The sequence below is a fragment of the Pseudophryne corroboree genome, chromosome 12, assembly GCF_028390025.1.
Source record: "Pseudophryne corroboree isolate aPseCor3 chromosome 12, aPseCor3.hap2, whole genome shotgun sequence".
Lineage (NCBI taxonomy): Eukaryota > Metazoa > Chordata > Amphibia > Anura > Myobatrachidae > Pseudophryne > Pseudophryne corroboree.
In genome coordinates this window covers 733,832-761,749 of record NC_086455.1, presented here as the reverse complement: position 1 = coordinate 761,749, position 27,918 = coordinate 733,832, and the positions used below count along the sequence as shown (strand labels likewise).

The 27,918-nt window shown below is 51.5% G+C and overlaps 1 protein-coding gene across 1 annotated transcript; it reads right to left on the bottom strand.

The window, feature by feature from the left end:
- Window positions 1-1,096: 1,096 nt before the first annotated feature.
- Window positions 1,097-27,918, bottom strand: LOC134980788 (complexin-3-like). Its single transcript, XM_063947755.1, has 4 exons — window positions 27,571-27,918; window positions 17,333-17,587; window positions 1,499-1,586; window positions 1,097-1,422 (listed from the first exon to the last, which is right to left on the bottom strand). The coding sequence occupies exons 2-4, from the start codon at window positions 17,506-17,508 to the stop codon at window positions 1,213-1,215; spliced, it is 474 nt and encodes a 157-aa protein (XP_063803825.1). The 5' UTR covers window positions 17,509-17,587; window positions 27,571-27,918; the 3' UTR covers window positions 1,097-1,212.

Genomic DNA, 27,918 nt, shown 5'->3' with positions numbered 1-27,918 from the left:
CATTACCCTATATATCCTAATCACTGCCCCTCCCCATTACCCTATATATCCTAATCACTGCTCCTACCCATTACCCTATATACCCTAATCACTGCTCCTCCCCATTACCCTATATACCCTAATCACTGCTCCTCCCCATTACCCTATATACCCTAATCACTGCTCCTCCCCATTACCCTATATACCATAATCACTGCTCCTCCCCATTACCCTATATACCATAATCACTGCCCCTCCCCATTACCCTATATACCCTAATCACTGCTCCTCCCCTTTACCCTATATACCCTAATCACTGCCCCACCTCATTACCCTATATACCCTAATCACTGCCCCTCCCCATTACCCTATATATCCTTATCACTGCCCCTCCCCATTACCCTATATACCCGAATCACTGCTCCTCCCCATTACCCTATATACCCTAATCACTGCCCCTCCCCATTACCCTATATATCCTAATCACTGCCCCTCCCCATTACCCTATATACCCGAATCACTGCTCCTCCCCATTACCCTATATACCCTAATCACTGCTCCTCCCCATTACCCTATATACCCGAATCACTGCTCCTCCCCATTACCCTATATCCCCTAATCACTGCCCCTCCCCATTACCCTATATATCCTAATCACTGCCCCTCCCCATTACCCTATATCCCCTAATCACTGCCCCTCCCCATTACCCTATATCCCCTGATCACTGCCCTCCCCATTACCCTATATACCCTAATCACTGCCCCTCCCCATTACCCTATATACCATAATCACTGCCCCTCCCCATTACCCTATATATCCTAATCACTGCCCCTCCCCATTACCCTATATATCCTAATCACTGCTCCTCCCCATTACCATATATCCCCTAATCACTGCCCCTCCCCATTACCCTATATCCCCGATCACTGCCCCTCCCCATTACCCTATATATCCTAATCACTGCTCCTCCCCATTACCCTATATCCACTGATCCCAGCCCCTCCCCATTACCCTGCCCCCTGGTGAATGGTTTGGTGTGTAGAGGTGTATAATTTGGGGTGGACAGGTGATTAGATTTCCTGCAGCGTCTGATCATATAACACAGTTATTCTGTCCAGTTCTTTATTAGATACTAACTCATTATATAACACAGTCCAATCCGCCACATGCTGGTCACATGATCACGTGATGAGGCCCCAGGTGCTGGGCACATGAGCAGGTGACAGTTGTTAGTCACATGACCAGGCAGCGGCGCCCTGGCTGCAGGTACTCCATGTTGGCGCCCTTCCTCAGGTAGCTGAGATCCAGGCTCTTGTAGCTGAGGAACCCGGGAAGGGAGAAGTCGTCTCTCTCCGGCTCGCCCTGTCGCACTGCGGCTCGCAGCTCCTTGGCCAGCCTGACGTTGTCTCCAGCCGCCTTCACCTGCTGCTGATCCTGAGGGTTCTAGGGAGAGAGGGAGAGGAGTGAGTGTGTGCAGATTGCACATGTACTCACACTCATACTCATACTCAACACTTACTTTACGCAGGTTGTACTTCTCCCGAAAGTGTTCCCTCATCACCGCCCTCTCTGCCTTCTGCTGGGCGTACAGCGAGTCTCTCCTCTTCCTGCCAAGACACAATGCAGGCGATAGGCTATACTGGGGGGTAACACATGCCCGATTGTATAATATATACATGGCTGTATGATATATATACCCGGCTACAGGCTATACCAGGAGTTACATACGCCTGGCTCTATGATATATATACCCGGCTATAGGCTATACCAGGAGTTACATACGCCCGGCTGTATGATATATACCCGGCTGTATGATATATATACCCGGCTATAGGCTATACCATGAGTTACATACGCCCGGCTGACTGTATGATATATACCCGGCTATATGATATATATACCCGGCTATAGGCTATACTAGGAGTTACACACGCCCGGCTGTATGATATATACCCGGCTGTATGATATATATATATATATATACCTGGCTATAGGCTATACTAGGAGTTACACACGCCCGGCTGTATGATATATACCCGGCTGTATGATATATATACCCAGCTATAGGCTATACTAGGAGTTACACACGCCCGGCTGTATGATATATACCCGTCTGTATGATATAATCCCGGCTATAGGCTATACTACGAGTTACACACGCCCGGCTGTATGATATATACCCGGCTGTATGATATATATACCCGGCTATAGGCTATACTAGGAGTAACACACGCCCGGCTGTATGATATATACCCGGCTGTATAATATATATATACCCGGCTATAGGCTATACTAGGAGTTACACACGCCCGGCTGTATGATATATACCCGGCTGTATGATATATATACCCGGCTATAGGCTATACCAGGAGTTACATACGCCCGGCTGTATAATATATACCCTGCTGTATGATTTATATACCCAGCTATAGGCTATACTAGGAGTTACATACGCCCGGCTGTATGATATATACACGGCTGTATGATATATATACCCGGCTATAGGCTATACTAGGAGTTACACACGCCTGGCTGTATGATATATAGCCGGCTGTATGATATATATACCTGGCTATAGGTTATACTAGGAGTAACACCCCCCCAGCTGTATGATATATACCCGGCTGTATGATATATATACCCGGCTATAGGCTATACTAGGAGTTACACACGCCTGGCTGTATGATATATAGCAGGCTGTATGATATATATACCCGGCTATAGGATATACTAGGAGTTACACACGCCCGGCTGTATAATATATACCCGGCTGTAGGCTTTACTAGGAGTAACACATGCCCGATTGTATAATATATACCCTGCTGTATGATATATATACCTGGCTATAGGCTATACTAGGAGTTACACACGCCCGGCTGTATGATATATACCCGGCTGTATGATATATATATATACCCGGCTACAAGCTATACTAGGAGTTACACACTCCCGGCTGTATGATATAGACCCGGCTGTATGATATATAGACCCGGCTATAGGCTATACTAGGAGTAACACACGCCCGGCTGTATGATATATACCCGGCTACAGGCTATACTAGGACAGACACACGCCTGGCTGTATGATATATACCCAGCTGTATGATATAATCCCGGCTATAGGCTATACTAGGAGCTACACGCACCCGACTGTATGATATATACCCGGCTGTATGATATATATATCCCCGGCTATAGGCTATACTAGGAGTTACACACGCCTGGCTGTATGATATATACCCGGCTGTATGATATAATCCCGGCTATAGGCTATACTACGAGTTACACACGCCCAGCTGTATGATATATACCCGGCTGTATGATACATATACCCGTCTATAGGCTATACAAGGGACTACACACGCCCGGCTGTATGATATATACCCGGCTGTAGGCTATACTAGGAGTAACACATGCCCAGCTGTATGATATATACCCGGCTGTAGGCTATAATAAGAATTTACTTACCGATAATTCTATTTCTCATAGTCCGTAGTGGATGCTGGGAACTCCGTAAGGACCATGGGGAATAGCGGCTCCGCAGGAGACTGGGCACAAAAAGTAAAAGCTTTAGACTAGCTGGTGTGCACTGGCTCCTCCCCCTATGACCCTCCTCCAAGCCTCAGTTAAGATACTGTGCCCGGACGAGCGTACACAATAAGGAAGGATTTTGAATCCCGGGTAAGACTCATACCAGCCACACCAATCACACTGTACAACCTGTGATCTGAACCTAGTTAACAGTATGATAACCGTAGGAGCCTCTGAAAAGATGGCTTCCAACAATAAACAACCCGATTTGTTTGTAACAATAACTATATACAAGTATTGCAGACAATCCGCACTTGGGATGGGCGCCCAGCATCCACTACGGACTATGAGAAATAGAATTATCGGTAAGTAAATTCTTATTTTCTCTGACGTCCTAGTGGATGCTGGGAACTCCGTAAGGACCATGGGAATTATACCAAAGCTCCCAAACGGGCGGGAGAGTGCGGATGACTCTGCAGCACCGAATGAGAGAACTCCAGGTCCTCCTCAGCCAGGGTATCAAATTTGTAGAATTTAGCAAACGTGTTTGCCCCTGACCAAGTAGCTGCTCGGCAAAGTTGTAAAGCCGAGACCCCTCGGGCAGCCGCCCAAGATGAGCCCACCTTCCTTGTGGAATGGGCTTTTACAGATTTTGGCTGTGGCAGGCCTGCCACAGAATGTGCAAGTTGAATTGTACTACAAATCCAACGAGCAATCGTCTGCTTAGAAGCAGGAGCACCCAGCTTGTTGGGTGCATACAGGATAAACAGCGAGTCAGATTTTCTGACTCCAGCCGTCCTGGAAACCTATATTTTCAGGGCCCTGACTACGTCCAGCAACTTGGAGTCCTCCAAGTCCCTAGTAGCCACAGGTACCACAATAGGTTGATTCATGTGAAACGCTGAAACCACCTTAGGGAGAAATTGAGGACGAGTCCTCAATTCCGCCCTATCCGAATGAAATATCAGGTAAGGGCTTTTATAGGATAAAGCCGCCAATTCTGATACGCGCCTGGCTGAAGCCAGGGCCAACAGCATTACCACTTTCCATGTGAGATATTTCAAATCCACTGTGGCAAGTGGTTCAAACCAATGTGATTTTAGGAACCCTAAAACTACATTGAGATCCCAAGGTGCCACTGGAGGCACAAAAGGAGGCTGTATATGCAGTACCCCTTTGACAAACGTCTGAACTTCAGGCACTGAAGCCAGTTCTTTCTGGAAGAAGATCGACAGGGCCGAAATTTTAACCTTAATGGATCCTAATTTTAGGCCCATAGACAATCCTGCTTGCAGGAAATGTAGGAAACGACCCAGTTGAAATTCCTCCGTAGGGGCCTTCTTGGCCTCACACCACGCAACATATTTTCGCCAAATGCGATGATAATGTTTTGCAGTTACATCCTTCCTGGCCTTGATCAGGGTAGGGATGACTTCATCTGGAATGCCTTTTTCCTTCAGGATCCGGCGTTCAACCGCCATGCCGTCAAACGCAGCCGCGGTAAGTCTTGGAACAGACAAGGTCCCTGCTGGAGCAGGTCCTTCCTTAGAGGTAGAGGCCACGGGTCCTCCGTGAGCATCTCTTGCAGCTCCGGGTACCAAGTTCTTCTTGGCCAATCCGGAGCCACGAGTATCGTTCTTACTCCTCTCCTTCTTATGATTCTCAGTACTTTTGGTATGAGAGGAAGAGGAGGGAACACATATACCGACTGGAACACCCACGGAGTTACCAGAGCGTCCACCGCTATTGCCTGAGGGTCCCTTGACCTGGCGCAATATCTGTCCAGTTTCTTGTTGAGACGGGACGCCATCATGTCCACCTTTGGTTTTTCCCAACGGTTTACAATCACTTGGAAGACTTCTGGATGAAGTCCCCACTCCCCCGGGTGGAGGTCGTGTCTGCTGAGGAAGTCTGCTTCCCAGTTGTCCACTCCCGGAATGAACACTGCTGACAGTGCTATCACATGATTTTCCGCCCAGCGGAGAATCCTTGCAGCTTCTGCCATTGTCCTCCTGCTTCTTGTGCCGCCCTGTCTGTTTACGTTGGCGACAGTTGTGATGTTGTCCGACTGGATCAATACCGGTTGACCCTGAAGCAGAGGCCTTGCTTGACTTAGGGCATTGTAAATGGCCCTTAGCTCTAGGATATTTATGTGAAGAGACGTTTCCATGCTTGACCACAAGCCCTGGAAATTTCTTCCCTGTGTGACTGCTCCCCAGCCTCTCAGGCTGGCATCCGTGGTTACCAGCATCCAATCCTGAATGCCGAATCTGCGGCCCTCTAGAAGATGAGCCTTCTGTAACCACCACAGGAGAGATACCCTTGTCCTTGGAGATAGGGTTATCCGCTGATGCATCTGAAGATGCGATCCGGACCATTTGTCCAGCAGATCCCACTGAAAAGTTCTTGCATGGAATCTTCCGAATGGAATCGCTTCGTAAGAAGCCACCATTTTTCCCAGGACTCTCGTGCACTGATGCACTGACACTTGTCCTGGTTTTAGGAGGTTCCTGACTAGCTCGGATAACTCCCTGGCCTTCTCCTCCGGGAGAAACACCTTTTTCTGGACTGTGTCCAGAATCATCCCTAGGAACAACAGACGTGTCGTCGGGATCAGTTGGGATTTTGGAAAATTCAGAATCCACCCGTGTTGTTGGAGCACTACTTGGGTTAGTGCTACTCCGACCTCCAGCTGTTCTCTGGATCTTGCCCTTATCAGGAGATCGTCCAAGTAAGGGATAATTAAGACGCCTTTTCTTCGAAGAAGAATCATCATTTCGGCCATTACCTTGGTAAAGACCCGGGGTGCCGTGGACAATCCAAACGGCAGCGTCTGAAACTGATAGTGACAGTTCTGTACCACGAACCTGAGGTACCCTTGGTGAGAAGGGTAGATTGGGACATGGAGGTAAGCATCCTTGATGTCCAGAGACACCATATAGTCCCCTTCTTCCAGGTTCGCCATCACTGCTCTGAGTGACTCCATCTTGAATTTGAACCTTTTTATGTAAGTGTTCAAAGATTTTAGATTTAAAATTGGTCTCACCGAGCCGTCCGGCTTCGGTACCACAAACAGCGTGGAATAATACCCCTTTCCCTGCTGTAGGAGGGGTACCTTGATTATCACCTGCTGGGAATACAGCTTGTGAATAGCTTCCAATACTGCCTCCCTGTCGGAGGGAGACGTTGGTAGAGCAGACTTCAGGAACCGGCGAGGGGGAGACGTCTCGAATTCCAATTTGTACCCCTGTGATACTACCTGCAGGATCCAGGGGTCCACTTGCGAGTGAGCCCACTGCGCGCTGAAATTCTTGAGACGGCCCCCCACCGTGCCCGAGTCTGCTTGCAGAGCCCCAGCGTCATGCTGAGGACTTGGCAGAAGCGGGGGAGGGCTTCTGCTCCTGGGAAGAGGCTGCATGGTGCAGTCTTTTTCCCCTTCCTCTGCCCCGGGGCAGGAACGAGCAGCCTTTTTCCCTCTTGCCCTTATAGGGACGAAAGGACTGGGTTTGAAAAGACGGTGTCTTTTTCTGCTGAGAGGTGACCTGGGGTAAAAAGGTGGATTTTCCAGCCGTTGCCGTGGCCACCAGGTCCGATAGACCGACCCCAAATAACTCCTCCCCTTTATACGGCAATACTTCCATATGTCGTTTGGAATCCGCATCACCTGACCACTGTCGCGTCCATAACGTTCTTCTGGCAGAAATGGACATCGCACTTACTCTAGATGCCAGGGTGCAAATATCCCTCTGTGCATCTCGCTTATATAGTAATGCATCCTTCAAATGCTCTATAGTTAATAATATACTGTCCCTATCCAGGGTATCAATATTTTCAGTCAGGGAATCCGACCAAGCCACTCTAGCGCTGCACATCCAGGCTGAGGCGATCGCTGGTCGCAGTATAACACCGGTATGTGTGTATATACCTTTTAAGATATTTTCCAGCCTTCTATCAGCTGGTTCCTTGAGAGCGGCCGTATCAGGAGACGGTAACGCCACTTGTTTTGATAAGCGTGTGAGCGCCTTATCTACCCTAGGGGGTGTTTCCCAACGTGCCCTAACCTCTGGCGGGAAAGGGTATAGTGCCAATAATTTATTAGAAATCAGCAGTTTTTTATCGGGGGAAACCCACGCTTCATCACACACCTCATTTAATTCATCTGATTCAGGAAAAACTACGGGTAGTTTTTTCACACCCCACATAATACCCCTTTTTGTGGTACTTGTAGTATCAGAAATGTTCAATGCCTCCTTCATTGCCGTGATCATGTAACGTGTGGCCCTACTGGACATTACGTTTGTCTCGTCACCGTCGACACTGGATTCAGTATCCGTGTCAGGGTCTGTGTCGACCATCTGAGGTAACGGGCGTTTTAGCGCCCCTGACGGTATCTGAGACGCCTGAACAGGCACTAATTGATTTGTCGGCTGTCTCATGTCGTCAACAGTTTTTTGCAAAGTGCTGACATTGTCACGTAATTCTTTAATTACTACCATCCAGTCAGGTGTCGACTCCCTAGGGGGTGACATCACTAACACAGGCAATTGCTCTGCTTCCACATCATTTTCCTCCTCATACATGTCGACACAATCGTACCGACACCCAGCACACACACAGGGAATGCTCTGATAGAGGACAGGACCCCACTAGCCCTTTGGGAAGACAGAGGGAGAGTTTGCCAGCACACACCAGAGCACTATATATATACAGGGATAACCTTATATAAGTGTTACTCCCTGTTATAGCTGCTGTATTTATATATTAGCTGCCAATAGTGCCCCCCTCTCTGTTTTACCCTGTTTCTGTAGTGCAGGACTGCAGGGGAGAGTCAGGGAGCCGTCCTTCCAGCGGAGCTGTGAAAGAAAATGGCGCTTGTGTGCTGAGGAGAAAGGCTCCGCCCCCTTCACGGCGGCCTTTTCTCCCGCTTTTTTCAGGAAACTGGCAGGGGATAAATGCATCCATATAGCCCAGGAGCTATATGTGATGCATTTTTTTTTTAGCCATATAAGGTTTACATATCGTTTTTATTGCGTCTCAGGGCGCTCCCCCCCAGCGCCCTGCACCCTCAGTGACCGGAGTGTGAAGTGTGCTGAGAGCAATGGCGCACAGCTGCAGTGCTGTGCGCTACCTTATTTGAAGACAGGAACGTCTTCTGCCGCCGCTTTCTCCGGACCTCTTCGCTCTTCTGGCTCTGTAAGGGGGCCGGCGGCGCGGCTCCGGGACCCATCCAGGCTGAACCTGTGATCGTCCCTCTGGAGCTAATGTCCAGTAGCCAAGAAGCCCAATCCACTCTGCAGTCAGGTGAGTTCGCTTCTTCTCCCCTTAGTCCCACGATGCAGTGAGCCTGTTGCCAGCAGGACTCACTGAAAATAAAAAACCTATTTAAACTTTTACTTCTAAGCAGCTCAGGAGAGCCACCTAGCTTGCACCCTTCTCGTTCGGGCACAGTATCCTAACTGAGGCTTGGAGGAGGGTCATAGGGGGAGGAGCCAGTGCACACCAGCTAGTCTAAAGCTTTTACTTTTTGTGCCCAGTCTCCTGCGGAGCCGCTATTCCCCATGGTCCTTACGGAGTTCCCAGCATCCACTAGGACGTCAGAGAAATTAGGAGTAACACATGCCCGATTGTATAATATATACCCGGCTGTATGATACATATACCCGGCTATAGGCTATACTAGGAGTTACACACGCCCGGCTGTATGATATATACTTGGCTGTATGATATATATACCCGGCTATAGGCTATACTAGGAGTTACACACGCCCGGCTGTATGATATATACCCGGCTGTATGATATATATACCCGGCTATAGGCTATACCAGGAGTTACATACGCCCGGCTGTATAATATATACCCTGCTGTATGATTTATATACCCAGCTATAGGCTATACTAGGAGTTACATACGCCCGGCTGTATGATATATACACGGCTGTATGATATATATACCCGGCTATAGGCTATACTAGGAGTTACACACGCCTGGCTGTATAATATATAGCCGGCTGTATGATATATATACCTGGCTATAGGCTATACTAGGAGTAACACCCCCCCAGCTGTATGATATATACCCGGCTGTATGATATATATATACCCGGCTATAGGCTATACTAGGAGGTACACACGCCCAGCTGTATGATATATACCCGGCTGTATGATACATATACCAGTCTACAGGCTATACTAGGGACTACACACGCCCGGCTGTATGATATATACCCGGCTGTATGATATATATATACCCGGCTGTAGGCTATACTAGGAGTAACACATGCCCAGCTGTATGATATATACCCGGCTGTAGGCTATATTAGGAGTAACACATGCCCGATTGTATAATATATACCCGGCTGTATGATACATATACCCGGCTATAGGCTATACTAGGAGTTACACACGCCCGGCTGTATGATATATATACCCGGCTATAGGCTATACTAGGAGTTACACACGCCCGGCAGTATGATATATACCCGGCTGTATGATATAATCCCGGCAATAGGCTATACTACGAGTTACAGACGCTCGGCTGTATGATATATACCCGGCTGTAGGCTATACTAGGAGTAACACATGCCCGGCTGTATGATATATACCCGGCTGTATGATATAATCCCGGCTATAGGCTATACTAGCAGTAACACATGCCTGGCTCTATGATATATACCCGGCTGTATAATATATACCTGGCTGTAGGCTATACTAGGAGTAAAACACGCCCGGCTGTATAATATATACCCGGCTGTAGGCTATGCTAGGAGTAAGACACACCCGGCTATATAATATATACCCGGCTGTAGACCATACTAGGAGTAACACATGCCCGGCTGTACAATATATACCCGGCTGTAGACCATACAAGGAGTAATACACGCCCGGCTGTATGATATACACCAGGCTGTATAATATATACCCGGCTGTAGGCTATACTAGGAGTAAAACACGCCCGGCTGTATAATATATACCCAGCTGTACGCTATACTAGGAGTAACACATGCCCACCTGTATAATATATACCGGCTGCAGACCATACTAGGAGTAACATACGCCCGGTAGTATAATATATACCCGGTTGTAGGCTATACTAGGAGTAACACATGCCCGGCTGTATGAGATATACCTGGCTGTATAATATATACCCGGCTGTATAATATATACACGGCTATAGGCTATAGTTGGAGTAACACACGCCCGGCTGTATGATATATACCTGGCTGTATAATATATACCCAGCTGTAGGCTATACTAGGAGTAACACATACCCGGCTGTACAATATATACCCGGATGTATAATATATACCCGATTGTAGGCTATACTAGGAGTGACACATGCCCGCCTGTATAATAAATACCCGGCTGCAGACCATACTAGGAGTAACACATGCCCGGCAGTATAATATCTATCCGGTTGTAGGCTATACTAGGAGTAACACACGCCCAGCTGTATAATATATACCCGGCTGTACGCTATACTAGGAGTAACACACGCCCAGCTGTATAATATATACCCGGCTGTACGCTACACTAGGAGTAACACACGCCCAGCTGTATAATATATACCTGGCTGTACGCTATACTAGGAGTAACAAACGCCCAGCTGTATAATATATACCCGGCTGTACTCTATACTAGGAGTAACACACACCCAGCTGTATAATATATACCCTGCTGTAGGCTATACTAGGAGTAAGACACGCCCGGCTGTATAATACATACCCGGCTGTAGACCATACTAGGAGTAACACATGCCCGGCTGTATAATATATACCCGGCTGTAGGCTATACTGGGAGTAAAACACGCCCGGCTGTATAATATATACCCGGCTGTAGACCATACTAGGAGTAATACATGCCCGGCTGTATAATATATACCCGGATGTAGGCTATACTAGGAGTAACACATGCCCGGCTGTATAATATATACCCGGCTGTAGACCATACTAGGAGTAACACACGCCGGCTGTATAATATATGCCCGGCTGTATAATATATACCCGGCTGTAGGCTATACTAGGAGTAACACATGCCCGACTGTATAATATATACCCGGCTGTATAATATATGCCCGGCTGTAGATCATACTAGGAGTAACACACGCCTGGCTGTACAATATATACCCGGCTGTATAATATATACCCGGCTGTAGACCATACTAGGAGTAACACACGCCCTGCTGTACAATATATACCCGGCTGTAGGCTATATTAGGAGTAAGACACACCCGGCTGTATAATATATACCCGGCTGTGACAGGACGATACCGTACGGAAGCACTCGCAGCTTCCGCGTCCCGTTGACTGCGCACAGAATGGAAGGTCAAGCCGCACGAGGCCTGACCACATAGGGGATTCCCTGCTTACCGTCAGTAACCGCCTGTTACTGACTCCACCCACTGCGCTGTGGGCGGGTTCTCACTGCCACCACCAAACTCCTAACCTGCCGTGGCGTTTGGAACCACGGTTCTGCTCTGTATGTGCCGACGCACTGCTTTACCACACCTGTGTGGTGTTGACGAATCCCCTCTAGCCACTTGCTAGGCCTCTACCGGTAGCTGGCGGAAGGCGGAGCTTGGAGACGTCAGGTGCTTCCCTGGACAGCCGGAGAACGGGGCTAGGTTTGGCCTAACCCTGTTGGTCACAAGATGAAGCAGTCTTCTTGAGGCAAAGGTGTTTATTGCTCAAATAACCTTTAAAAAGGCTCCTCCCTATTGCTAGGGGCAACGGCATACAATCAAGATCTTTTCAGCAGAAGAAGATGTTACAATACACCATCCTATGGGCCAACTGCCCTCCTTTTATCCCTCTCCAAGACCCTCTACCACAGGGGGTAAGCCCGCCCTGTGGTGTACAACCAATCAATGTTTACCCATGAGCTGTGCATGCTCTGGACTCATGCACACCTAACATTGTCCCCAATGGACAGTGGGGAGTGGCCGGTCTCCTTTGTCTCTCCCATCTGGGAGAGCAGGCTACTCCCACGGTGCCGTTCAGTCTGGCTGGGGGGAAGTTTTCCCTCCTAAACTGACTTCCAGAAACCTGCCCGGGACCCCTCTCACTGCCTGCAGCCTGGATTTGGGCTCCAGAGCTGGGCAGCCTGACTCCCCGGTCCAGGTCTCTGGTTCACTACGGCTGATCTCCATGGAGCTCCAAGAAACCCCTCAGCTTGTTCTATAGCTAAGCTGCTTCTCTTTCTCCCTGTCCCCATTGGAACTGTGAGGCTGGATGGGAAAGCATTCCGTTTTTAGGGAAAAGGTCTGGGAGAATCCATCAGCCTGCACAGCTATGGATTCCCCCCTCCTGGGACACACAATCAAGTAAGTGCATTTTATCTTTAAATACATTACATTTTTAAATCACACTGTACATTTCTCTTTAAATATACACTGAGCCTGTGCCCTGCACAGACTCTACATACTCAGGCACTGCAGTGCCTTCCCTAGCCCTGCAGCCTGGCTGTCCAGGGAAGCACCTGACGTCTCCAAGCTCCGCCTTCCGCCAGCTACCGGTAGAGGCCTAGCAAGTGGCTAGAGGGGATTCGTCAACACCACACAGGTGTGGTAAAGCAGTGCGTCGGCACATACAGAGCAGAACCGTGGTTCCAAACGCCACGGCAGGTTAGGAGTTTGGTGGTGGCAGCGAGAACCCGCCCACAGCGCAGTGGGTGGAGTCAGTAACAGGCGGTTACTGACGGTAAGCAGGGAATCCCCTATGTGGTCAGGCCTCGTGCGGCTTGACCTTCCATTCTGTGCGCAGTCAACGGGACGCGGAAGCTGCGAGTGCTTCCGTACGGTATCGTCCTGTCACACCGGCTGTATAATATATACCCGGCTGTAGACCATACTAGGAGTAACACATGCCCAGCTGTATGATATAAACCCGGCTGTAGGCTATACTAAGAGTAACACACGCCCGGCTGTATAATATATACCCGGCTGTAGGCTATACTAGGAGTAACACACGCCCGGCTGTATAATATATACCCGGCTGTATAATATATACCCGGCTGTAGACCATACTAGGAGTAACACACGCCCGGCTGTACAATATATACCCGGCTGTAGGCTATACTAGGAGTAACACACGCCCGGCTGTATAATATATACCCGGCTGTATAATATATACCCGGCTGTAGACCATACTAGGAGTAACACATGCCCAGCTGTATGATATATACCCGGCTGTAGGCTATACTAGGAGTAACACACGCCCGGCTGTATAATATATACCCGGCTGTAGGCTATACTAGGAGTAAAACACGCCCGGCTGTATAATATATACCCGGCTGTACGCTATACTAGGAGTAACACACGCCCAGCTGTATAATATATACCCGGCTGTACGCTATACTAGGAGTAACAAACGCCCAGCTGTATAATATATACCCGGCTGTACTCTATACTAGGAGTAACACACACCCAGCTGTATAATATATACCCTGCTGTAGGCTATACTAGGAGTAAGACACGCCCGGCTGTATAATACATACCCGGCTGTAGACCATACTAGGAGTAACACATGCCCGGCTGTATAATATATACCCGGCTGTAGGCTATACTGGGAGTAAAACACGCCCGGCTGTATAATATATACCCGGCTGTAGACCATACTAGGAGTAATACATGCCCGGCTGTATAATATATACCCGGATGTAGGCTATACTAGGAGTAACACATGCCCGGCTGTATAATATATACCCGGCTGTAGACCATACTAGGAGTAACACACGCCGGCTGTATAATATATGCCCGGCTGTATAATATATACCCGGCTGTAGGCTATACTAGGAGTAACACATGCCCGACTGTATAATATATACCCGGCTGTATAATATATGCCCGGCTGTAGACCATACTAGGAGTAACACACGCCTGGCTGTACAATATATACCCGGCTGTATAATATATACCCGGCTGTAGACCATACTAGGAGTAACACACGCCCGGCTGTACAATATATACCCGGCTGTAGGCTATATTAGGAGTAAGACACACCCGGCTGTATAATATATACCCGGCTGTATAATATATACCCGGCTGTAGACCATACTAGGAGTAACACATGCCCAGCTGTATGATATAAACCCGGCTGTAGGCTATACTAAGAGTAACACACGCCCGGCTGTATAATATATACCTGGCTGTAGGCTATACTAGGAGTAACACACGCCCGGCTGTATAATATATACCCGGCTGTATAATATATACCCGGCTGTAGACCATACTAGGAGTAACACACGCCTGGCTGTACAATATATACCCGGCTGTATAATATATACCCGGCCGTAGACCATACTAGGAGTAACACACGCCCGGCTGTACAATATATACCCGGCTGTAGGCTATACTAGGAGTAACACACGCCCGGCTGTATAATATATACCCGGCTGTATAATATATACCCGGCTGTAGACCATACTAGGAGTAACACATGCCCAGCTGTATGATATATACCCGGCTGTAGGCTATACTAGGAGTAACACACGCCCGGCTGTATAATATATACCCGGCTGTAGGCTATACTAGGAGTAAAACACGCCCGGCTGTATAATATATACCCGGCTGTAGACCATACTAGGAGTAACACATGCCCGGCTGTATAATATATACCCGGCTGTAGGCTATACTAGGAGTAACACACGCCCGGCTGTATAATATATACCCGGCTGTAGACCATACTAGGAGTAACACATGCCCGGCTGTATAATATATACCCGGCTGTAGGCTATACTAGGAGTAACACACGCCCGGCTGTATAATATATACCCGGCTGTATAATATATACCCGGCTGTATACCATACTAGGAGTAACACATGCCCGGCTGTATAATATATACCCGGCTGTAGGCTATACTAGGAGTAACACACGCCCGCCTGTATAATATATACCCGGCTGTATAATATATACCCGGCTGTAGACCATACTAGGAGTAACACATGCCCAGCTGTATGATATATACCCGGCTGTAGGCTATACTAGGAGTAACACACGCCCGGCTGTATAATATATGCCCGGCTGTAGACCATACTAGGAGTAACACATGCCCGGCTGTATAATATATACCTGGCTGTAGGCTATACTAGGAGTAACACACGCCCGGCTGTATAATATATACCCGGCTGTAGACCATACTAGGAGTAACACATGCCCGGCTGTATAATATATACCCGGCTGTAGGCTATACTAGGAGTAAAACACGCCCGGCTGTATAATATATACCCGGCTGTATACCATACTAGGAGTAACACATGCCCGGCTGTATAATATATACCCGGCTGTAGGCTATACTAGGAGTAACACACGCCCGCCTGTATAATATATACCCGGCTGTATAATATATACCCGGCTGTAGACCATACTAGGAGTAACACATGCCCGGCTGTATAATATATACCCGGCTGTAGGCTATACTAGGAGTAACACACGCCCGGCTGTATAATATATACCCGGCTGTAGACCATACTAGGAGTAACACATGCCCGGCTGTATAATATATACCCGGCTGTAGGCTATACTAGGAGTAACACACGCTCGCCTGTATAATATATACCCGGCTGTAGGCTATACTAGGAGTAACACACGCCCGGCTGTATAATATATACCCGGCTGTAGGCTATACTAGGAGTAAAACACGCCCGGCTGTATAATATATACCCGGCTGTATACCATACTAGGAGTAACACATGCCCGGCTGTATAATATATACCCGGCTGTAGGCTATACTAGGAGTAACACACACCCGGCTGTATAATATATACCCGGCTGTATAATATATACCCGGCTGTATAATATATACTAGGAGTAAAACACGCCCGGCTGTATAATATATACCCGGCTGTAGACCATACTAGGAGTAACACACGCCCGGCTGTATAATATATACCCGGCTGTAGGCTATACTAGGAGTAACACACGCCCGGCTGTATAATATATACCCGGCTGTAGACCATACTAGGAGTAACACATGCCCGGCTGTATAATATATACCCGGCTGTAGGCTATACTAGGAGTAACACACGCCCGGCTGTATAATATATACCCGGCTGTAGACCATACTAGGAGTAACACACGCCCGGCTGTATAATATATACCCGGCTGTAGGCTATACTAGGAGTAACACACGCCCGGCTGTATAATATATACCTGGCTGTAGACCATACTAGGAGTAACACATGCCCGGCTGTATAATATATACCCGACTGTAGGCTATACTAGGAGTAACACATGCCCGGCTGTATAATATATACCTGGCTGTAGACCATACTAGGAGTAACACACGCCCGGCTGTATAATATATACCCGGCTGTAGGCTATACTAGGAGTAACACACGCCCGCCTGTATAATATATACCCGGCTGTAGGCTATACTAGGAGTAACACATGCTCGGCTGTATAATATATACCCAGCTGTAGGCTATACTAGGAGTAACACACGCCCGGCTGTATAATATATACCTGGCTGTAGACCATACTAGGAGTAACACACGCCCGGCTGTATAATATATACCCGGCTGTAGGCTATACTAGGAGTAACACACACCCGCCTGTATAATATATACCTGGCTGTAGACCATACTAGGAGTATACACCTGACTATACATTTCGGGGCCTATGCAGGGTTTGCTCGGCATTGCGTATAGTGATGCAAATGCGTTTGGCGTGTGCACCGCTCCTATCAGTTCCGCCAGTTCTATCATTGGAGTATAACGTTTCATGCCGCGTGTGTATGGTTTGGTCAGCATCCCCCTCTTTGTAAGAGAGCCTAAGTGAAGATGCGCCTGTGACGCGTTCACCTCTGCGTGCGGATTGAAGGCGTCTTACGTGTCAGGTTGTAGGACCCTGCGGTGTTGCTGCTCGTCTGCACTCCATCTTCTTGTGGTGAATATGCTGGACTTGTCCTCTCTGGGAGGTCGGAGGTCCTGTGTGAACCCCCCAGATGTGCAGCAAGACATACTCTTCACTGGTCCCCCAAACAGTGACTTGGCCACGGAAGCCATAATTGCAGATATCACTAGATGCAGGAGGAAAGGCACAAAACACGTAGCCTGGAACGGTTCAGCAATGTTCTATTCAGATCTAAAGGGATGAATACACCACAAGGTTACCATACAAGTATAAGTGTGGGGTGTAGGAGAAGGGGCATGGCGGCGGTTACAGGGTGGGGTGTAGGAGAAGGTGCATGGCGGTGGTTACAGGGTGGGGTGTAGGAGAAGGTGCGTGGCAGCGGTTACAGGGTGTGGTGTAGGAGAAGGTTTTGGCGGTGGTTACAGGGTGGGGGTGTAGGAGAAGGTGCGTGGCAGCGGTTACAGGGTGGGGTGTAGGAGAAGGTGCGTGGCAGTGGTTACAGGGTAGGGTGTAGGAGAAGGTGCGTGGCAGTTGTTACAGGGTGGGGTGTAGGAGAAGGTGCGTGGCAGCGGTTACAGGGTAGGGTGTAGGAGAAGGTGCGTGGCGGTGGTTACAGGGTGGGGTGTAGGAGAAGGTGCGTGGCAGCGGTTACAGTGTGGGGTGTAGGAGAAGGTGCGTGGCAGCGGTTACAGGGTGGGGTGTAGGAGAAGGTGCCTGGCGGTGGTTACAGGGTGGGGTGTAGGAGAAGGTGCGTGGCAGCGGTTACAGGGTGGGTGTAGGAGAAGGTGTCTGGCGGTGGTTACAGGGTGGAGGATAGGAGAAGGTGCGTGGCAGCGGTTACAGGGTGGGGTGTAGGAGAAGGTGCCTGGCGGTGGTTACAGGGTGGGGTGTAGGAGAAGGTGCGTGGCAGCGGTTACAGGGTGGGGTGTAGGAGAAGGTGCGTGGCAGCGGTTACAGGGTAGGGTGTAGGAGAAGGTGCGTGGCGGCGGTTACAGGATGGGGAGTAGGAGAAGGTGCGTGGCAGCGATTACAGGGTGGGGTATAGGAGAAGGTGCGTGGCGGCGGTTACAGGGTGGGGTGTAGGAGAAGATGCATGGCGGCGGTTACAGGGTGGGGTGTAGGAGAAGGTGCGTGGCGGCGGTTACAGGGTGGGGTGTAGGAGAAGGTGCGTGGCGGCGGTTACAGGGTGGGATGTAGGAGAAGGTGCGTCGCAGCGGTTACAGGGTGGGGTGTAGGAGAAGGTGCGTGGCAGCGGTTACAGGGTGGGGTGTAGGAGAAGGTGCGTGGCAGTGGTTACAGGGTGGGGTGTAGGAGAAGGTGCGTGGCGGTGGCTACAGGGTGGGGTGTAGGAGAAGGTGCCTGGTGGTGGTTACAGGGTGGGATGTAGGAGAAGGTGCGTGGCAGCGGTAACAGGGCGGGGAGTAGGAGAAGGGGCGTGGTGGCGGTTACAGGGTGGGGTGTAGGAGAAGGTGCGTGGCGGCAGTTACAGGGTGGGGTGTAGGAGAAGGTGCGTGGCGGTGGTTACAGGGTGGAATGTAGGAGAAGGTGCATGGCAGCGGTTACAGGGTGGGATGTGGGAGAAGGTGCGTGGCAGCGGTTACAGGGTGGGATGTAGGAGAAGGTGCGTGGCAGCGGTTACAGGGCGGGGTGTAGGAGAAGGTGCGTGGCGGCGGTTACAGGGTGGGGTGTAGGAGAAGGTGTGTGGCGGAGGTTACAGGGTGGGATGTAGGAGAAGGTGCGTGGCGGTGGTTACAGGGTGGGGTGTAGGAGAAGGTGTGTGGCGGAGGTTACAGGGTGGAATGTAGGAGAAGGTGCGTGGCAGCGGTTACAGGGTGGGATGTGGGAGAAGGTGTGTGGCAGCGGTTACAGGGCGGGGTGTAGGAGAAGGTGCGTGGCGGCGGTTACAGGGTGGGGTGTAGGAGAAGGTGCGTGGCGGTGGTTACAGGGTGGGGTGTAGGAGAAGGTGCGTGGCAGCGGTTACAGGGTGGGGTGTAGGAGAAGGTGCGTGGCAGTGGTTACAGGGTGGGGTGTAGGAGAAGGTGCGTGGCGGCGGTTACAGGGTGGGGGTAGGAGAAGGTGCGTGGCAGTGGTTACAGGGTAGGGTGTAGGAGAAGATGCGTGGCAGTTGTTACAGGGTGGGGGGTAGGAGAAGGTGCGTGGCGGCGGTTACAGTGTGGGGTGTTGGAGAAGGTGCGTGGCAGCGGTTACAGGGTGGGGTGTAGGAGAAGGTGCGTGGCAGCGGTTACAGGGTGGGGTGTAGGAGAAGCTGCGTGGCAGCGGTTACAGGGTGGGGTGTAGGAGAAGGTTGTGGCGGCGGTTACAGGGTGGGGTGTAGGAGAAGGTGCGTGGTGGCGGTTACAGGGTGGGGTGTAGGAGAAGGTGCGTGGCAGCGGTTACAGGGTGTTGTGGCATGACACTGGTGAACATGTGGCTGTGGTGATGGGATGGGGCATAGTGACACAGAGATTATCAGATTAGAATCTGTGACCTGCAGAGACCTCATCACACAATTATCAGCAGTCTCTCCCCCAGCACGGAGCAGTCACTGTGTAACACTGGAGAGCAGTCTCTCCCCCAGCACAGAGCTGTCACTATGTAACACTGGAGAGCAGTCTCCCCCAGCACGGAGCAGTCACTGTGTAACACTGGAGAGCAGTCTCTCCCCCAGCACGGAGCAGTCACTGTGTAACACTGGAGAGCAGTCTCTCCCCCAGCACAGAGCTGTCACTATGTAACACTGGAGAGCAGTCTCTCCCCCAGCACGGAGATGTCACTTTGTAACACTGGAGAGCAGTCTCTCCCCCAGCACGAAGCAGTCACTGTGTAAAACTGGAGCAGTCTCTCCCCAGCACGGAGCAGTCACTGTGTAACACTGGAGAGCAGTCTCTCCCCCCAGCACGGAGCAGTCACTGTGTAACACTGGAGAGCAGTCTCTCCCCCAGCACAGAGCTGTCACTATGTAACACTGGAGAGCAGTCTCTCCCCCAGCACGGAGCAGTCACTGTGTAACACTGGAGAGCAGTCTCTCCCCCAGCACGGAGCAGTCACTGTGTAACACTGGAGAGCAGTCTCTCCCCCAGCACGGAGCAGTCACTGTGTAACACTGGAGAGCAGTCTCTCCCCCAGCACAGAGCTGTCACTATGTAACACTGGAGAGCAGTCTCTCCCCCAGCACGGAGCTGTCACTTTGTAACACTGGAGAGCAGTCTCTCCCCCAGCACGAAGCAGTCACTGTGTAAAACTGGAGCAGTCTCTCCCCAGCACGGAGCAGTCACTGTGTAACACTGGAGAGCAGTCTCTCCCCCAGCACGGAGCAGTCACTGTGTAACACTGGAGAGCAGTCTCTCCCCAGCACGAAGCAGTCACTGTGTAAAACTGAAGCAGTCTCTCCCCCAACACAGAGCAGTCACTGTGTAACACTGGAGCAGTCTCTCCCCCAGCACGGAGCTGTCACTATGTAACACTGGAGAGCAGTCTCTCCCCCAGCACGGAGCAGTCACTGTGTAACACTGGAGAGCAGTCTCTCCCCCAGCACGGAGCAGTCACTGTGTAACACTGGAGAGCAGTTTCTCCCCCAGCACGAAGCAGTCACTGTGTAAAACTGGAGCAGTCTCTCCCCAGCACGGAGCAGTCACTGTGTAACACTGGAGAGCAGTCTCCCCCCCAGCACAGAGCAGTCACTATGTAACACTGGAGAGCAGTCTCTCCCCCAGCACAGAGCAGTCACTGTGTAACACTGGAGAGCAGTCTCCCCCAGCACGGAGCAGTCACTGTGTAACACTGGAGAGCAGTTTCTCCCCCAGCACGAAGCAGTCACTGTGTAAAACTGGAGCAGTCTCTCCCCAGCACGGAGCAGTCACTGTGTAACACTGGAGAGCAGTCTCTCCCCCCAGCACAGAGCAGTCACTGTGTAACACTGGAGAGCAGTCTCTCCCCCAGCACAGAGCTGTCACTATGTAACACTGGAGAGCAGTCTCTCCCCCAGCACGGAGCAGTCACTGTGTAACACTGGAGAGCAGTCTCTCCCCCAGCACGGAGCAGTCACTGTGTAACACTGGAGAGCAGTCTCCCCCAGCACGGAGCAGTCACTGTGTAACACTGGAGAGCAGTCTCCCCCAGCACAGAGCAGTCACTGTGTAACACTGGAGAGCAGTCTCTCCCCCAGCACAGAGCAGTCACTGTGTAACACTGGAGAGCAGTCTCTCCCCCAGCACAGTGCAGTCACTGTGTAACACTGGAGAGCAGTCTCTCCCCCAGCACGGAGCTGTCACTATGTAACACTGGAGAGCAATCTCTCCCCCAGCACAGAGCTGTCACTATGTAACACTGGAGAGCAGTCTCTCCCCCAGCACGGAGCAGTCACTGTGTAACACTGGAGAGCAGTTTCTCCCCCAGCACAGAGCTGTCACTATGCAACACTGGAGAGCAATCTCTCCCCCAGCACAGAGCTGTCACTATGTAACACTGGAGAGCAGTCTCCCCCAGCACAGAGCAGTCACTGTGTAACACTGGAGAGCAGTCTCTCCCCCAGCACAGAGCTGTCACTATGTAACACTGGAGAGCAATCTCTCCCCCAGCACAGAGCTGTCACTATGTAACACTGGAGAGCAGTCTCCCCCAGCACAGAGCAGTCACTGTGTAACACTGGAGAGCAGTCTCTCCCCCAGCACAGAGCTGTCACTATGTAACACTGGAGAGCAATCTCTCCCCCAGCACAGAGCTGTCACTATGTAACACTGGAGAGCAGTCTCTCCCCCAGCACGGAGCAGTCACTGTGTAACACTGGAGAGCAGTTTCTCCCCCAGCACGGAGCTGTCACTATGTAACACTGGAGAGCAGTCTCTCCCCCAGCACGGAGCAGTCACTGTGTAACACTGGAGAGCAGTCTCTCCCCCAGCACGGAGCAGTCACTGTGTAACACTGGAGAGCAGTCTCCCCCAGCACAGAGCTGTCACTGTGTAACACTGGAGAGCAGTCTCTCCCCCCAGCACGGAGCAGTCACTGTGTAACACTGGAGAGCAGTTTCTCCCCCAGCACGAAGCAGTCACTGTGTAAAACTGGAGCAGTCTCTCCCCAGCACGGAGCAGTCACTGTGTAACACTGGAGAGCAGTTTCTCCCCCAGCACGAAGCAGTCACTGTGTAAAACTGGAGCAGTCTCTCCCGCACGGAGCAGTCACTATGTAACACTGGAGAGCAGTCTCTCCCCCCAGCACGGAGCAGTCACTGTGTAACACTGGAGCAGTCTCTCCCCCAGCACAGAGCAGTCACTGTGTGTAACACTGGAGAGCAGTCTCCCCCAGCACAGAGCAGTCACTGTGTAACACTGGAGAGCAGTCTCCCCCAGCATGGAGCAGTCACTGTGTAACACTGGAGAGCAGTCTCCCCCAGCACGGAGCAGTCACTGTGTAACACTGGAGAGCAGTTTCTCCCCCAGCACGAAGCAGTCACTGTGTAAAACTGGAGCAGTCTCTCCCCAGCACGGAGCAGTCACTGTGTAACACTGGAGAGCAGTCTCTCCCCCCAGCACGGAGCAGTCACTGTGTAACACTGGAGAGCAGTCTCCCCCAGCACAGAGCTGTCACTATGTAACACTGGAGAGCAGTCTCTCCCCCAGCACGGAGCAGTCACTGTGTAAAACTGGAGCAGTCTCTCCCAGCACGGAGCAGTCACTGTGTAACACTGGAGAGCAGTCTCTCCCCAGCACGGAGCAGTCACTGTGTAACACTGGAGCAGTCTCTCCCCCAGCACAGAGCAGTCACTGTGTGTAACACTGGAGAGCAGTCTCCCCCAGCACAGAGCAGTCACTGTGTAACACTGGAGAGCAGTCTCCCCCAGCATGGAGCAGTCACTGTGTAGCACTGGAGAGCAGTCTCCCCCAGCATGGAGCAGTCCCTGTGTAACACTGGAGAGCAGTCTCTCCCCCAGCACAGAGCTGTCACTATGTAACACTGGAGAGCAGTCTCCCCCAGCACAGAGCAGTCACTGTGTAACACTGGAGAGCAGTCTCTCCCCCAGCACAGAGCTGTCACTATGTAACACTGGAGAGCAGTCTCCCCCAGCACAGAGCAGTCACTGTGTAACACTGGAGAGCAGTCTCTCCCCCAGCACAGAGCTGTCACTATGTAACACTGGAGAGCAATCTCTCCCCCAGCACACAGCTGTCACTATGTAACACTGGAGAGCAGTCTCTCCCCCAGCACACAGCTGTCACTATGTAACACTGGAGAGCAGTCTCTCCCCCAGCACGGAGCAGTCACTGTGTAACACTGGAGAGCAGTCTCTCCCCCAGCACAGAGCTGTCACTATGTAACACTGGAGAGCAGTCTCTCCCCCAGCACAGAGCAGTCACTGTGTAACACTGGAGAGCAGTCTCTCCCCCAGCACAGAGCTGTCACTATGTAACACTGGAGAGCAGTCTCTCCCCCAGCACAGAGCAGTCACTGTGTAACACTGGAGAGCAGTCTCTCCCCCCAGCACGGAGCAGTCACTGTGTAACACTGGAGAGCAGTCTCTCCCCCAGCACAGAGCAGTCACTGTGTAACACTGGAGAGCAGTCTCCCCCAGCACGGAGCAGTCACTGTGTAACACTGGAGAGCAGTCTCCCCCAGCACGGAGCAATCACTGTGTAACACTGGAGAGCAGTCTCCCCCAGCACGGAGCAATCACTGTGTAACACTGGAGAGCAGTCTCTCCCCCAGCATGGAGCAGTCACTGTGTAAAACTGGAGCAGTCTCCCCCAGCACAAAGCAGTCACTGTGTAAAACTGGAGCAGTCTCTCCCCAGCACGGAGCAGTCACTGTGTAACACTGGAGAGCAGTCTCTCCCCAGCACGGAGCAGTCACTGTGTAACACTGGAGAGCAGTCTCTCCCCCCAGCACGGAGCAGTCACTGTGTAACACTGGAGCAGTCTCCCCCAGCACAGAGCAGTCACTGTGTAACACTGGAGAGCAGTCTCCCCCAGCATGGAGCAGTCACTGTGTAACACTGGAGAGCAGTCTCCCCCAGCATGGAGCAGTCACTGTGTAACACTGGAGAGCAGTCTCCCCCAGCACGGAGCAGTCACTGTGTAACACTGGAGAGCAGTTTCTCCCCCAGCACAGAGCAGTCACTGTGTAACACTGGAGAGCAGTCTCTCCCCCAGCACGAAGCAGTCACTGTGTAAAACTGGAGCAGTCTCTCCCCAGCACGGAGCAGTCACTGTGTAACACTGGAGAGCAGTCTCTCCACAGCACGGAGCAGTCACTGTGTAACACTGGAGAGCAGTCTCTCCCCCCAGCACGGAGCAGTCACTGTGTAACACTGGAGCAGTCTCTCCCCCAGCACAGAGCAGTCACTGTGTAACACTGGAGAGCAGTCTCCCCCAGCATGGAGCAGTCACTGTGTAACACTGGAGAGCAGTCTCCCCCAGCATGGAGCAGTCACTGTGTAACACTGGAGAGCAGTCTCCCCCAGCACAGAGCAGTCACTGTGTAACACTGGAGAGCAGTCTCTCCCCCAGCACAGAGCTGTCACTGTGTAACACTGGAGAGCAGTCTCTCCCCCAGCACAGAGCAGTCACTGTGTAACACTGGAGAGCAGTCTCCCCCAGCACGGAGCAGTCACTGTGTAACACTGGAGAGCAGTCTCTCCCCCAGCACGGAGCAGTCACTGTGTAACACTGGAGAGCAGTCTCCCCCAGCACGGAGCAGTCACTGTGTAACACTGGAGAGCAGTCTCTCCCCCAGCACGGAGCAGTCACTGTGTAACACTGGAGAGCAGTCTCCCCCAGCACGGAGCAGTCACTGTGTAACACTGGAGAGCAGTCTCCCCCAGCACAGAGCAGTCACTGTGTAACACTGGAGAGCAGTCTCTCCCCCAGCACAGAGCAGTCACTATGTAACACTGGAGAGCAGTCTCTCCCCCAGCACACAGCTGTCACTATGTAACACTGGAGAGCAGTCTCTCCCCCAGCACGGAGTAGTCACTGTGTAACACTGGAGAGCAGTCTCTCCCCCAGCACAGAGCTGTCACTATGTAACACTGGAGAGCAGTCTCCCCCAGCACGGAGCAGTCACTGTGTAACACTGGAGAGCAGTCTCCCCCAGCACGGAGCAGTCACTGTGTAACACTGGAGAGCAGTCTCCCCCAGCACGAAGCAGTCACTGTGTAACACTGGAGAGCAGTCTCCCCCAGCACGAAGCAGTCACTGTGTAACACTGGAGAGCAGTCACTGTGTAACACTGGAGAGCAGTCTCCCCCAGCACGAAGCAGTCACTGTGTAACACTGGAGAGCAGTCACTGTGTAACACTGGAGAGCAGTCTCCCCCAGCACGGAGCAGTCACTGTGTAACACTGGAGAGCAGTCTCTCCCCCAGCACGAAGCAGTCACCGTGTAAAACTGGAGCAGTCTCTCCCCAGCACGGAGCAGTCACTGTGTAACACTGGAGAGCAGTCTCCCCCAGCACGGAGCAGTCACTGTGTAACACTGGAGAGCAGTCTCCCCCAGCACGGAGCAGTCACTATGTAACACTGGAGAGCAGTCTCCCCCAGCACGGAGCAATCACTGTGTAACACTGGAGAGCAGTCTCCCCCCCAGCACAGAGCTGTCACTATGTAACACTGGAGAGCAGTCTCCCCCAGCACAGAGCAGTCACTGTGTGTAACACTGGAGAGCAGTCTCTCCCCCAGCACGAAGCAGTCACTGTGTAACACTGGAGAGCAGTCTCCCCCAGCACGGAGCAATCACTGTGTAACACTGGAGAGCAGTCTCCCCCAGCACAGAGCAGTCACTGTGTAACACTGGAGAGCAGTCTCCCCCAGCACGGAGCAGTCACTGTGTAACACTGGAGAGCAGTCTCTCCCCCAGCACGAAGCAGTCACTGTGTAACACTGGAGAGCAGTCTCCCCCAGCACGGAGCAGTCACTGTGTAACACTGGAGAGCAGTCTCTCCCCCAGCACGAAGCAGTCACTGTGTAAAACTGGAGAGCAGTCACTGTGTAACACTGGAGAGCAGTCTCCCCCAGCACGGAGCAGTCACTGTGTAACACTGGAGAGCAGTCTCTCCCCCAGCACGAAGCAGTCACTGTGTAACACTGGAGAGCAGTCTCCCCCAGCACGGAGCAGTCACTGTGTAACACTGGAGAGCAGTCTCTCCCCCAGCACGAAGCAGTCACTGTGTAAAACTGGAGAGCAGTCACTGTGTAACACTGGAGAGCAGTCTCCCCCAGCACGAAGCAGTCACTGTGTAACACTGGAGAGCAGTCTCTCCCCCAGCACGAAGCAGTCACTGTGTAAAACTGGAGAGCAGTCACTGTGTAACACTGGAGAGCAGTCACTGTGTAACACTGGAGAGCAGTCACTGTGTAACACTGGAGAGCAGTCTCTCCCCCAGCACGAAGCAGTCACTGTGTAACACTGGAGAGCAGTCTCCCCCAGCACGGAGCAGTCACTGTGTAACACTGGAGAGCAGTCTCTCCCCCAGCACGAAGCAGTCACTGTGTAAAACTGGAGAGCAGTCACTGTGTAACACTGGAGAGCAGTCTCCCCCAGCACGAAGCAGTCACTGTGTAACACTGGAGAGCAGTCACTGTGTAACACTGGAGAGCAGTCTCCCCCAGCACGAAGCAGTCACTGTGTAACACTGGAGAGCAGTCTCCCCCAGCACGGAGCAGTCACTGTGTAACACTGGAGAGCAGTCTCTCCCCCAGCACGAAGCAGTCACTGTGTAAAACTGGAGCAGTCTCTCCCCAGCACGGAGCAGTCACTGTGTAACACTGGAGAGCAGTCTCTCCCCCAGCACGAAGCAGTCACTGTGTAAAACTGGAGCAGTCTCTCCCCAGCACGGAGCAGTCACTGTGTAACACTGGAGCAGTCTCCCCCCCAGCACACAGCTGTCACTATGTAACACTGGAGAGCAGTCTCTCCCCCAGCACGGAGTAGTCACTGTGTAACACTGGAGAGCAGTCTCTCCCCCAGCACAGAGCTGTCACTATGTAACACTGGAGAGCAGTCTCTCCCCCCAGCACGGAGCAGTCACTGTGTAACACTGGAGCAGTCTCCCCCAGCACGGAGCTGTCACTATGTAACACTGGAGAGCAGTCTCCCCCCCAGCACAGAGCTGTCACTGTGTAACACTGGAGAGCAGTCCCTGTGTAACACTGGAGAGCAGTCTCCCCCAGCACGGAGCAGTCACTGTGTAACACTGGAACCTCAGTAGTCAGGCATGGATCTCACCTGTAGTCCGGTGTCCATGATGCAGTATATAACTCAGCAGCGCTGGGCAGATAAAGCTTCATAATAATCTGTTAAGTTGGGATAAACAAGTGTCACAATCCCTACTTATTTATCCTTGTGACACAGAAGCGACATCCTGTAGATTACCAAACACAGCCATCAATGTGACGTGGGAGCGCAGGGCAGTAACCACTACGTAGGGGTATATGTGGTCCCAGCAATGGGCATGATTCAGAGGTGGCACAATGCTGAACACAGTGGAGTGTTTTGCTACTGCGCATGCGGCATTGGAGGGGCGAGGGTGGACGCAGAAGGAGTCATCTCAGGGAGTGAGAGGTGGGCAGCATT